This window comes from Pelodiscus sinensis, chromosome 5, assembly GCF_049634645.1.
Source record: "Pelodiscus sinensis isolate JC-2024 chromosome 5, ASM4963464v1, whole genome shotgun sequence".
Taxonomy (NCBI): domain Eukaryota; kingdom Metazoa; phylum Chordata; order Testudines; family Trionychidae; genus Pelodiscus; species Pelodiscus sinensis.
Window position 1 is genome coordinate 86,090,564 of NC_134715.1, and position 13,771 is coordinate 86,104,334.

At 44.0% G+C, this 13,771-nt stretch overlaps 1 protein-coding gene across 3 annotated transcripts in view; it reads left to right on the plus strand.

Moving 5' to 3' along the window:
• The first annotated feature begins 2,409 nt into the window (after positions 1-2,409).
• Positions 2,410-13,771, plus strand: part of SCFD2 (sec1 family domain containing 2) — a 306,279-nt gene continuing 294,917 nt past the window's right edge. For 2 of the 3 annotated variants that reach the window (XM_006113517.4, XM_075930434.1), the window contains exons 1-2: positions 2,411-3,378; positions 6,362-6,530. In XM_006113517.4, coding sequence (XP_006113579.2) covers positions 2,544-3,378; positions 6,362-6,530 — 1,004 coding nt within the window. In that variant the 5' untranslated portion in view covers positions 2,411-2,543. Of the gene's footprint in view, positions 3,379-6,361; positions 6,531-13,771 lie in introns of all 3 variants that reach the window. The other variant, XM_075930433.1, reaches the window with a different exon arrangement.

Below are 13,771 nucleotides of genomic sequence, written 5' to 3' on the forward strand. Positions count from 1 at the left end.
GGTCCATCCTCTCTGGGGCACCTGGTGCTGGCCACTGTTGGCAGACAGGCTACTGGGCTAGATGGACCTTTGGTCTGACCCAGTACGGCCGTTCTTGTGTTCTTATGTTCTACCAATATATCATGGCATCATGGTGAGATAGAACTGTAAGTATTATGAGCATACAGATGCTTGTAGAGCGCAATGTACTCAATCCTATTCTTCCCACGTAACTCATGAGAAAAGGGTATGGTCAGGGGGACTCAGACTTTTAGACCAGAATAAATTAGTCTGATCAACTACCTGAAGCACATGCACACATAGGCCATAACACTTCATCCAGAAACTGAATTAAAGCATCACTTTAAAAAAAGATATCTAACTATTGTAAAGACTCCAGCAGTGTTGAGTCCATTCCCTCCCTCAGTAAACTGTTCAAATATTGAAATGCCTGCACTGCTGAGAAAGTACATCTTATTTCAGGGTTGAATTTGTTTAACTTCAGCTTCTACTAGTGGTTCCCAAACTTTTCGGTATCATGCCCCCTTTTTGATTTTTGAGAAACCCTCATGTTTCCTCGCTCCCCAAAAGCAGCAAAACTTGTTGAACATAAAAAAGAAAGGAACTGACGAGGGCTGAAAAACAAAAATAGCAGCAAAACTTTGGGGGGAAGGGGAAAAATTGACAGAGGAGGGCTGGGTCGCCTCGCACGCCCCTTGAAATTTCTTCACACCCCCCCCCAGTTTGGGAACCCATGTTCTAGCCATTAGATCTTATTCTGACTTTCACCACAAGTCTCACACTATTTGGGTTATGCCTAAACTGAAGCTGGGAGGTGTAATTTCCAGCTTTAATAGACAGACCGATGCTTGCTTTTATTAAGCTAGCACACTAAAACCAGAAGCGTAGTTGCGGCACTGTGAGTCACTACACTAGCCACTCCAAGCATCATTCCATCTGAGACGTCAGATACAGTTTCAGGCAGCACTACTGTGCCTATGCTTCTGTTTAGCACATTAACTCCATTACAGCTAGCATTGACACATCTACCAGAGCTGCAAATTACACACCTTCCAGCTCCGTTGCAGACTAACCCTCAAGCTGTTGACTGCAGCTACGCAGAAACGGCTCAAGGAGAGCTGATGGCAACTGGCACCCCTAGGCGGAATGTGCGATCGGTGCCCCCGCCTCCATAGCCCTCAAGGGCGAGACATCATCATTGGGCGCCACGTTAAACGCAGCGCCCTAGGCAACTGCCAAGGTTGCCTACATCCACGGGCCGCCCCTGAAGCTACACCATAGAGTTATATTGGCATAGCAACCATGTTGGCATAGTCTTCATAGAATCATAAAACACTAGAACTGGAAGGGACCTCAAGAAATCATTGAGTCTAGTCCCCTGCCCTCACGGTAGGACCCAGTACTGTCTAGACCATTCCAGATAGATGTCTATCTAACCTGCTCTTACATATCTCCAGAGATGGAGATTCCACAACCGGCCTAGACAATTTATTCCAGTGTTTAATCACCCTGACAGTTAGGAACTTTTTCCTAATGTCCAACCTAAACCTCCCTTGCTGCAGTTTAAGCCCATTGCTTCTTGTCCTATCCTCAGAGGCCAAGGAGAACAATTTTTCTTCCTCCTCCTTGTGACACCCTTTTAGATACCTGAAAACTGCTATCACGTTTCCTCTCACTCTCTTCCTTTCCAAACTCAACAAGCCCAATTCTTTCAGTCTTCCTTCGTAGGTCATATTCTCTTGACCTTTAATCATTCTTGTTGCTCTTCTCTGGACCTTCTCCAATTATGCCACATCTTTCTTGAATTGCGGTGCCCAGAACTGGGCACAAAACTTCAACTGAGGCCTAATCAGCGCAGAGTAGAGCGGAAGAATGACTTCTTGGCTGTGTCTACATTGGCATCCCTTTTCCAGACACTTCGGAATTGCTCGGGGTTTTTGCCGGAGAAAAGCGCCAGTCTAGACGCGATTCTCCGGAAAATAAGCCCTTTTCCAGAGGATCCCGTAGGGCTGGTGGGCCCAAGCTGGGAAGGGGGGGCTATATGAAAACCATGGGAAGGTGGGCTAAAACCCCACCCCAGCCTTACAGGAGGGACAACTGGACCCATGTCCAACTGATTACGGGGGACAAATGATGAGGAAAGGATCAAGGAGTGCGGGTCACAGGTTCAAAATAAAGGGTGGTGGTGGAGGAGGCGGCGGCTGGGCAACGCCTGAACCCTCCCATTGGCCGAACCTGGCCCAAGCGCGGTCCCAGCGTTTCCTTCCGAACCCGGCTCGCAGCCGCAGCCGCAGCCGCAGCCACCGAGGCGACAGCTGGCCAAGGCTACGCCGAATCCGGCGCTTCGCATTGCCCCGCCCCACTTTCAAGTAGCCAATGAGCGGCTTTCTTCGGCTTTGTACGTCACATTCCTGCGCCCTCCTTCCCCCCTGGCACGTGTGCTGCGCTGTGCCTGCCCCAGCCACCCGGCGGTACCTGTCGTGCCGCGGCTCTTCCGGGGTTTAGCTCGCTCTGCGGGGCGCGCCCTGCCCTTCCAGCCCAGCATGGCGGGGTGCTACGCCGCCGCCGCGCTCGGCGCCTGCCGCCAGGCCTGGGAGCAGGTGTCGGCCAAGGCCAAGCGGGCCGTGGTGTTCGTGGACGCGCCGTGCGCCGAGAGCCTGCATTGGGCTGCCGGGGGCGCGGGCAGGCTGTTGGAGGCCGGCGCCCTCAACGTCAAGGAGTTTTCCAGCTTCGAGGCGGGCGCGGCGGAGCAGCCCAAGGCGGTGTTCGTGGTGAGCAGCCTGCTGAAGGGCAGGGCGGTGGACATCATTCGGGACATCGTCAGCCTCAGCCGCTTCCAGTACTGCGTGGTGTTCACCGCTGTCAGCCACGCCGTGCACTTGTTGGCGCACGGGGCGCCTGGCGGCGCGGAGCCGGAGGGGGGCAGCCAGGTGGTGTTCGAGCAGTTCGAAGAGAAGCTGTGCCAGTGGATGGGCAACATGAACTACACCGCCGAGGTGCGGCATGCCCCCCTGCTTCTGGCGCCCGTCTCGCCGCAGCTCTTCGTTACCCCAGCCTTTGCCTCGCTCTTCCCCTTGACGCCCCAGGACCTGGCTCGCATCAATGCTCCCAGGCCTGAGAAGAAAAAGTTGAGCAGTTTAAACGACCTGGACTTCTCCTCTCTACCTACTCAGCTGCAGCTTCAGATCAGGATCTTGGTGTCCGGCTTGAACTCCTTGTTTGAGTGCCTAAATGTGAGAGAGGAGTGCTTTGCAATTGGGACACTGAGCAGGATTATCGCAGGGGATTTGGCAAATTACTCACAGGCCAAAAACAGGAGGAAGACTGCACAAAACCGAGCCTCTGTCATCTTCATAGATAGGACATTGGATCTGACAGGTAAGAAGCTTATAGCATGGGTCGCTGATTACATCGTTGTGAGCCACACTTCATTTACCTTATTATGGTGATCACTGGACTTCCCAGTGTTTATGCAGATAGGTGTTTGCATACAAATGTAGCACTAGTTATAGTGGTCCATTGAGAGGGTGTAAGTAGGAGATGTGACTGCAAAGGCAGGGTCTTATGTTTTAAGCAGGAGACTGAATCATAAGTTTTGGATTTGGGTTCTGTAAGTTCTGTACCTGGTTCTGTCACTGATCTTTGTGCCACAGGTTCCCAGTCCTGGGGGAAGGAAAGGTGCAATATGTTGGAATGTATTTTATCATGATTAGGTACTTCCAAACCTTTGAATATAAAATGGTACATAAGGGCTAGGAATGTAAAGGGGATAACGTCGCCTTAATGGGTGATGTTTATCAGATAACTGATTAACTAGTTAAAGATAACATTAACTTTTGAAGTGGGATTTAAAATCCCTAATAAGGGTAACACTTTTTTTTTTAATTAATAGGATCAAACCTGAGTGATATATTTAATTTCTAGTTTTCAGAAGTTTAGCTTTCATGGTAGAAGCTATTTTAGCAAATTCAATAGAAAAACAAAACAAATCTCTGCTTGGGGAGAAAATAAAATAATATACATGCTGTATGTTAGGTATGTCACTTAATACACCGGCTCCCATGTAGTGGCCTGCCCAGCACAGCAGCAGTGGGGGAGCTGGAGGGAAGCGGGAAAGAGGAACTGCAGCCAACAGGAGCTTCAAATGGTTGTACCTCAGGGGGCAAACCGTGATGAACCCCATCCAGTCTATGGACTGGTTATTGCTCACCGCTTATTTAGTGCCTCTGCAATGGTGTTATCATTATCATCCTTAGTTTTCTTTTAGCATCTCAGTCATTCAGTGGCCCAACTGGTGGTTTAACAGGCTTCCTGCTTCTGATGTACTTCAAAAGCAACAGCACAATTTTTAGAGTCTTTGTCTATTGTTCAATTTTTTTGGCTTCCTAATTGTATTTTATACTTTATTTACCAGAGTTTATGCTCCTTTCTATTTTTCTAACTAGGATTTAAGTTCCACTTTTTTAAATGATGCCTTTTTGTCTCTTGCTGCTCCTTTTACTTTTAGTCACACAGCCACTTTTTTGGTTCTCTTACTATATATTTTAATTTGGGGTACACATTTAAACAGGGATATGAAAGTGTAACCTTGTACACAGTTAACCAAAGAGGCTGCTCCCTACCCCCACCTCCGGGGAGCCACCAGTCCCCTACCCCCCTGCTGCGCTGCTGCCTCTGTATAAGAGGCAGCAGCACAACAGGGGGAGATTGTCTGGAGCCAGTACAAGCGGACTGGCTCCCAGGGAGCCAATTGCCGCCCCCTGTGTAACCATGTAACCGCTGAAAATTAAACTCTGGGTACTTAAAAGCATTTTAACATCCCTATATTTAATTTGAAAGTCTATGATATCTTTTAAAAGTTTCCATGTAGGTTACAGGGATTTCACTTTTGACACAGTACCTTTTTAATTTCTGTTTCACTAACTTCCTCATTTTTGTGTAGTCCTCTTTTTGAAAATTAAATGCTACAGTGATGTGTTGTTATGGTGTTTTTCCTGGCACAGGGATGTTGAATTTAAATTTATTATGCTCACTATTACTAAGCAGTCCAGCTCATTTTATGGTTCTTTTATGCTGTGCATCTTATTTCTGTTATGCCAAAAATTAATTCAGCCTCCAAGGTGAGGATTTGCCATTGATATACATTATGATATTACAATACTTTCAGTACTCTTCTCTATTTGTGTAGTCTTGCTGTACTATGGTCAGTTTCATAGTTGTTCAGAGGGTGCTGAACAGCAGCTGTGATTTAGCATGATATTAATGTCAATGAGGTCAGTGAATGTTTGGGAAATCTATTAGCAGTTCACTGGTTCACATTGTAGCCCTTATGGTTAAACATGTGGCCTACTCAACCTTAATACTCTTTAACAAAAGTTTAGATTCTACTGAAATTGATAGCTTAAGTCCCCTACTCTGCAGGGAAAATTTCCTACTTGCCACTGCGTTTTTCAAGTTCTGATGGATAACTAAAATGACACAAGTATCCAAATACTTCTTCTGTATTTTTACCATCTCTGAGAACTGCATGAGAACATACTCGGAGGAAAAAAGGAGCAATTGCTTATTACCACATTTTGAGACTGGTCAAGAAGAAAAAAGAACAAAGTTGTACCCCACACAATCTAACCATGTCCCCAGGCAACATCTCCTAATCAAAAGCAGTCAACATATTTAACAATATTGGCATGGGTACTTGATGTGCATCCGTTGGCAGGGGAAAAATCATCCACCAATGCAAACAGCTGTTTCTGTGCCAGTTTAGCATCTTGCCTACTAAAGATCAAGGAGATTTGAGGCAACAAAGTGCCAAAAGTTGTTTTGTCACCACCTTTCCAATAAGCTTAAATAAAAAGAGAGACGGAAAGAGTAGCATAGAGTTAGCCATATTGTGATTGCTAGTGCTTTTTTGAGAGAGAGGGATATTAGTGACTTCCACTTATTTAAAAAAAAAAAATTTGTTTCTGGAGCAGCAGCCACATACCTCCACTAGAGATGTAATAGTGTAACCATTTACGTGATTAGCCAATAAGCATGAACTTATAGCTTATACCAGCTCCCAGCCACATGCCCTGCATCTGAGGCAGCAGGGCAGGGTGGGAGCTGATGTGTGCCAGAAGCCGGCTTAAAAGCCAGCTTCTAGCACGCAGTGGCTCCCGGGGAGCTGCCCTACACTATGGGCTCTGTAGTATAAAGCTTATAATATAATACTGGATAGCTTCAATATTTAAAAATGTGTGTTTTCTTAGTTTTGAAAAGAGGCTAACAATATCCTCTCTCCAGAAATGTAATGGTTTTTTTACTTGTTTTTACCTCCCCTATTTGTATCTGAACTTTATTTCTTTATCTTTTTTTTCCCCAGGGGCGGTTGGACATCATGGTGACAGCCTAGCTGAGAGAATTTTCTCTGTGCTTCCCCGACTTCCTGGCCACACAAATGATGTGATGGTTAATATGGTGGAGCTCACTGCACTGCAGACTAAAGATGAAACTTGCAGTATTATAGCACCTGGCTGCTTGGCACAACCCAAGTAAACTGGCTTTCTTTTCTTTTTAAATTTATAGACTTTTTTGTGTGATACAGGAGGAGAGAACAGTAACATATGTCCAGAAAAATGGAAGATGATGGTTTTAGTGCTATTGTAATTCTGAAATAATAAACCATACATACAGCTGTGGTTGAAATAAGCTCCCGATAGAGGCAGGATTTCAGTTTTTTTTTCTTCAGATTAAGCGTATTTTTTTTTTTTTTTAAACTAAAACAGTACAAAATAAACCAAAACAGATAAGACCGGTTCTGCTGCTTGGTCCTCCCTAAAGCCTCTACCTCACAAGACATCTGCTCCCACATATTGAGTATTTCTAGCCTGGTATTCCAGCTAGCTAGGGTGGAGAGGCTCCTTCCAGGTTCTGTCTTCTCTACAGAAACCTTCCTGAGCTGCTTGCTGGCCTCTCACCTGAGGCTGGAAATCACCTGATCCTGTCACCTCACTTGCAGAGGGAGTTAATTAGGCACAGGTGGGGCTAAATTCACCTTTCTTCAAAGGCCACCCCACTTTGCGATGACAAATAAAAACAATAACACTTAAAAGAAACAACTTTTGTTTTATTTGCCTGTGTTTAATTGAGAACTAATATTTTTATTTTTGCATATATAGTGTGCCTTACTTTATTTTAAATTTTTAGATGTGATTGTAGGTTTGTGAATTGCTGTTACTACAGCTACTGTTACGGTATGAAAGCAGTGCATAACATCTGTCTGCCTGTGTGTAAAAATAAAAGCTCTCTAGTTGTTTTTATCTTACAGAAAGATAGTTTTGCTCTGCAAGTCCTAGGGTGGGAATCAGTTCGCTAGGTCATTTCCCTTTTCCACCACATCCCCACTTGTCTTGGAAAATGATTTTTGAGGAGAGGTGTATTTTGTTCCTTCTGCACTGACAACTTTTGGCTTGTGTCTCTTCTTGCCTTCCCCCTGGATATTTTGCAGAGGACATCCCAATCTATTACATTTCATCCTATAACCTTCACTTTATAGGATTCCTATGTGCCTGCTACCCTCTCCCAGCTCCGACCTCAGTCTAGTTAGGTGCAGCTGAGTAATGCAAAGCTGTATGTTTCTTTAGTCTGCTCTTCAGAGGGTAGAGGGGGATACATTTGCTGAGCTAGGTGGTCTTTACCTTTACCTAGGCAGTTACTGCTCTGATGACCAGGGCTGTAGAATCCCGTTTTAAATGTTAACCAGTTCAACTATAGGTTGAACTGGTTAACCAGCCTGCTGAATTGCATTGTGGGCAGGGGTCTGGTGCAGCAGACCCTTGCCCGCTGCAAAGCACTGTGGGCCCAGCTGCACTGGATCAGCTACCACCCATGGTGTGGTGGGCTCAGCCAGGCTGGTGTGCCACTCTGCCTGTGGTGTGATGAGCCCTGCTGGGTGCTAGTTAATTGCTTATCTAGGTAGGCAATGCTTACCTTTACATCCCTACTGATGACTGAATTAGCAAAAAGAAACCATTTGTTGGATCTTCACCAAACATTTTCCATGGTGCTATCTGGTCTTTGAGTCACACTTTTAAGAATATGTTTCAAGGGGTAGCTGAGTTAGTCTATACAGGATAAACTTAAAAAACAACAAATGGTCTGGTAGTCTATAAAGTGCTAAAAACATGTAAATGGTATCATGAGCTTTCGTGGGCACGAAAACCACTTAAGGCTTCCTCACACTTTAGGAAACAGCTCGATTCTGCTGAGTTATTGTAAAGCAGATTCTAGGGAGGCTATTAGCATCTTTTATACTCTTTGTTCTGTTGCTAGCTGGAAATGTTTTTGTTACAGCCATGTTTATATTTCTACACATAACTCACAACTGGAGAAGTGTTACATGATCCAAAAAGTTCACTCCCCAAATCAGAATGCTATTCTGGAGCATGAAGACCTAGTTTAAAGAATGAAATATTTGGAAACAGTTTTCAATTACAGCTGGCATTTCTGACATAGTTCAAGATATTTTGCTGAAAGTAGCAAAATCTGTGACATCATTGGAATGGAAGTTTAACTATTTTAAACTAGTTTTATTCTTCCATACAATTCTTTTTAAAAATACAACATTACAAACATTGACCAGTGTGAAATGCCGATGTCCTGAAATACTGAAATTGATCAACAGTCCCTTACAATGAGCTTCCAAACTGGTGGTGCTGTTAGTGATCTCACTGTTCATCAAAATGGCTGTTACAAAGGCTAGCAAGCTCAAAAATGCTAGTTATACTTAAAAACAAGAGCATACAATTTATGCATAGCAAGCTTACGCATAGCAAGAAGTGTTTCTCTGCTTGTAAATTTTCTAGTTACTGCATAGAGGGAAGGTAGTGGCACTTCTGCCAGGGGAAAAGATCAGTAATTTCATTTGGCACAGTAGTGGATAGAGTGGGGGCTCTTTACACCAGGACTGGGCAAAACATGGCCTGGGGCCTTGATCTGGCCTATCATGCCACTAAATATGGCCTGCAGATCACCCTGCCAGGAACTTTAGGCACTCAGCTGCCAAAGTTTAAAGTGCAGTCCCTATGTTTCTGTGCTCTGCAGGGAGAAAGAAGTTTCATGTGATCTCCCTGCCCCCCAGCCCAATCCTCCGCTCCTATTGGCCCAACCAACCAATAAGAGCTGATCTCAGCCATTCTCTCTGCTCCTAGTGGCTGGAAACAGCCAGCCAATTGCAGCTGAGAGATTCCCCTGGGAGATGGGGGCAGTGCAAGCCTCTTCCCCTACCTGGAGTTGAGAGCCACATGGAAGGATTTTGAAGCGACCTGGAACTGCAGCAGTCAGGGAGCAGAGCCTGCCTTGGGGTGCTGCAGGGCTGCTGTCTGGGAGATGCGTAGATAAGTACCTCCCAGCCAGAGCCTGTGTCTGGCAACCCTGCCCCTCCTGCACCCCAACTCCCTCCCCCAGGTCACCATCCAAACCCTCTGCACTCCCCTGTCCCAGCTCACAACTCCCTCCCAGATGCCTTCCCCAGGCCAGAATCCTGTTTTTCACCTGAACACCCTCCCAGACCATGCACCCCATTCCTCTGTCCCAGGTTACAACTGTCTCCTTCACCCAAACACTCTTTCAGACTGCACACCATCTCCTGCACCCCAGTCTCTTACCCCGTGTGCCTTTCTGCACCCAACCTCCCCCGTAGATCCTCCACAGAAAATTGTGTCCCTTGACCGCTTACCAAAATCTTGGAGTGACCACTTACCAAAATCTTGGAGTGGCCCCCCACCAAAAATTATTGCCTACCTCTGCTTTACACAATGGCTTGAGGACAGTTGTGCCAAATCCAATGGCATTTAACAAATGCTGACTTCTAAATTCAGAATATTTTCAAATACTTAAGTGGGATTTTTTTTCTGAGTTAATACTCAAATATATTGTGGGGGGAAGAGGAGGAGAACAGTCTCTTCTGTCAATGCAGCCTGCAGTACTTAACATGTTTAAGGAATGTTTCTCCAACAGAAACATCTGGGCTCCGTTAAGGGGTTAGCAAACAGAATTGATGAATAATTTATAGCTGCTGTGGTGAAATAAAGCAGGGTTATTTTCTTAAACCTAAGGAAATAATGGGCTTCTTTAAAGATTTAAATGAAATTTTAAATACCATATGCTGCTTAAGTTATTATACTTTGAAGGTGATCTCTTGACACAGGTAGTTCAAGGATTGCTTTTTTAAATTTTCAATTTTTGTAGTATTAGTAATACAAAACAAGAGGAAAACATTTGCATTATTACAATTATGGACACATTTGTGTTCCAGCATGTGTGGTTGCTAATCAAGAAATATTTGAAAGGATATTCCAAGACTCTTTTCTAAGTTAAAGAAACAGTTCATGGAATGAGAACAAAAGACCTCCATGTTGAATCCGTACTGTGTGATGCTTCATTTTCTTTAAAGCTGAAAAACCTTGCTTTTTCAGATAAATAATGTACAATATGAGTGAAATAAGAAACAGAGACACTTTTTAAAACAAAAAGTGTGATATTGCTGGCACCTTGGTCTTAGCATTGAGATGACTTGTGGAATACGTTTGGAATCAAGAAGCTTTAGGGGGTAGCTGAGTTAGTCTGTATAAGATAAACTTAAAAAAACAACAAATGGTCTGGTAGCATTTATAGACTAATAAAACATGTAGATGGTATCGTTCATGAGCTTTTGTGGGCACAGTCCACTTCTTCAGTAAAATGCTGGTCTTCTGAAGAAGTGGGCTGTGCCCACAAAAGCTCATGAATGATACCAGTTACATGTTTTGTTAGTCTATAAAGTGCTATCAGACCATTTAGTTGTTTGTTTTTTGGAATCAAGTTTGTATTTAAAACCATTTTACTTAAAGACAATGGCAATTCTTTGGGGGCACTTTGTGCCCTCTTTGGATGAATATTTGGGTGCTGTTGACTTTGTTTTGTCCACTTGAGGGCAGAATTTGGTCATTTACTTCAAGAAAAAAGTGCCAGGTTTTTTTTTGGTTTTTACCTGTTTTCCCCATTACCATAGTATCTGATCATCTGAAAATTATTCATTCTGACAACATCCTGAGCTGTTGATGAGGCACAGAGGCTTAGTGATCTGTTCAAGGTCACATGGAGATAGTCTGTGAATATAGAGATTTGCACCCAGGGCTCACAAGTAAGGATGTTAAAATGCAGTTTATTTTACTAATGGAGTAGTCAATACAAATTCTTACTTGATTAATCAACAGGGGAAGGCAGCTGGCTTAGTCCTGGCTTGTGCTGGGACCAAACCCCACTGTGGTTCTGCAATTTAAAATGCAGTAGTAGCAGGGGAGCCTTGCCAGCTCTCCCCCGCCCCCCCCCCCCCTGTGGTTCCTACTGCTTTTTAAATTGCAGAGCCACAGTAGGGTTTGGTCCTGGACCCAGCACAAGCCAGGACTGAGCTGTCTCCCTACCCTGACTGGCTCCTACTGCCTTTTAAATGCAAAGCTGCCCAGGTTCTGCTTTTAAAATGTAGTAGAAGTTGGGCAGGCAGGCAGTCTGGCTCAGCCCTGACTTGTGTCAGGTCTGTGACCAAACCCTACTGTGGCACTGCAATTTAAAACACAGTGGGAGCCGAGGGGCACACTGCCCAGCTCCTACTGCACTTTAAATTGTAGAGGTGCAGGGGGGTTGGTCCCGGCATGAGCTGGGGTGCCTGACCAGCCGGCAGCAGCCCCTGTCCACAGGCGGTCCCAATGGGGAGTTGGGATCCCCTGCAGATGGAGCTACTGCTGGAGCAACCTCCTCTGCTGTCCCCGCAGCAGTGGAGAGGTAAGGCAAACAGCACTGCAGAGACAGTGCTGGGGGAACCAGTTTTTAAGCTGGTTCCTCCCGGCACTAGTTCCTGCTTCTCCCCCTGTACCTTGCTGCCTCTGATATAGAGGCAGCAAGGGTGGGGGGAAATGCAAGTAGTTGACTTGACTTACTAGTCGACTACTCACTTACATCCCTACTCACAAGTCCTAGTCTAATTTCCTAGCCACTGGACCATGATGAATGAGACCAAAGAATACAAACTAACATGATGTTGAAATGTGGGAAATTTTATTTAAAAAGTCTGTAAATGGTACCTTTTTATTATTCAACCATATCTTATGTTTTTAGTATCAAATGAGACAAAGTATAATGTTATAAATATATAAATGGCTTGCTGAATACAGCTCATGTTCCTTGCCATCCCCAAAACTCTTGGGGAGCTTCTAAATTTCTCTTATGTATACATTTTGGACCAGTTTGATGGTAAAATACAGCTCAGGAAAGGGCCAGACATTTATGAAGAAGATAAATAGTTTTTATAAATCATGAAATGGGCCATTAGCTACTTACTATAAACATTTTGTCCATGAAAATGCAAAAATGTACTGCAGTACATTTCACATTTGGACTACTATACCTAAAACAATTCAATAGGCAATAGTAGTAAGGTGTCTAGACATTTTTGACAAAGCAACTAGAGTCATTAAATCTTCTGGGTCTGCAGTGGTAAAAATAACAAGCTCTGAATGTGGTGATCTCGTTCATTTGGTGTGCGATTCAGTAAAGCTTGAAGTACAGACCAGATGTTTAAAATACAGTACACTAGAGAACTAGCTTTTGTTTTCTCCCCTCCCCACCATGTAACACATTGGCAGTAGAAACTTAATCATGCATTGAGAATCTTTCTGTCTTATTCAAGAATATGATGAAGCTGAAGGCAAGTCTCTTCCTCAGTCTGAAAAATAGTAATGCCTCTGTTTAACTTGAGGCTTTATTCTCTCTGGAAGGTGTGCCAGTGCACGTGTGCATGTTCATTTGGTCTGAAACCATTAACATGTTTGTTTGCATGTGTATTCTTACAATTTTTACACTTCAAAAAATCCTTGACTTGTTACAATTTAAAGTAGGAAGAAAAAAAATCCTTAATTCTTGTTCTTTCATTATATTTTCATTCTTTCAGATAAGATGGAAAAAATGTCATGCAGCATACACCTGGAACTCTGAGAGTGCAGATCTGGGGCAGTATATGGCTCCAAAATATCTTAGATGGCTTATGATCGGTGGTGGTGGTGGTGGTTTTTTAAGCGTCTAGTTAAAAGCTTTGAGCGCACTAATGATAATAGTCCTTATGTGAATAGGATACTGCTCTGTGAGGTGACCTGAGAGCTAATTCCAGTTATGCTATCAACTTGCTGTGTGACCTTGGCCAAGTCAATCTCTCAGTGCCCTTTTCCCCTCACTATCTGTCTTGTCTACCTGGATGATAAGCTCTTTGGGACAGGGACTGTCTCTTTTTATGTGATCTTTTCAATCTGAGCATGGATTGAAAAGATTAGAGGAACATTGCTTACAACACTTTGTAATCTCCCATCACCTGTTTGTTCCACACAGATATTGGACAGACTCTTAATCCAGAGTCCCATTCTGTTCTAAAATCTTAGTATAGTCATTATTTAAACAGTATTTTTTAACTTGAAGATTTTTACCTTACTAACCTCCTCAGGACTCCCAACATCGAAATTTCAAACAGTGTAGCAAAATAAACCACCTCAGGACTTTGTTCATTCCATAAATCTTAATGTAGTCCCTCATTACCAGGACTACCTGTGTTTTGTAACTGAAGGGGATCACTTCCATTTTGTGCTGGTGCTTTTCAGCTTCTTGTTCCTTTGTAGAAAGATTTAATTTGATTTCAACATCTCAGAATATTTCTCAGAGCACTCTCACATGTCAGCTCGCCATCTTCTGAGGATCAGCATAGTAATAA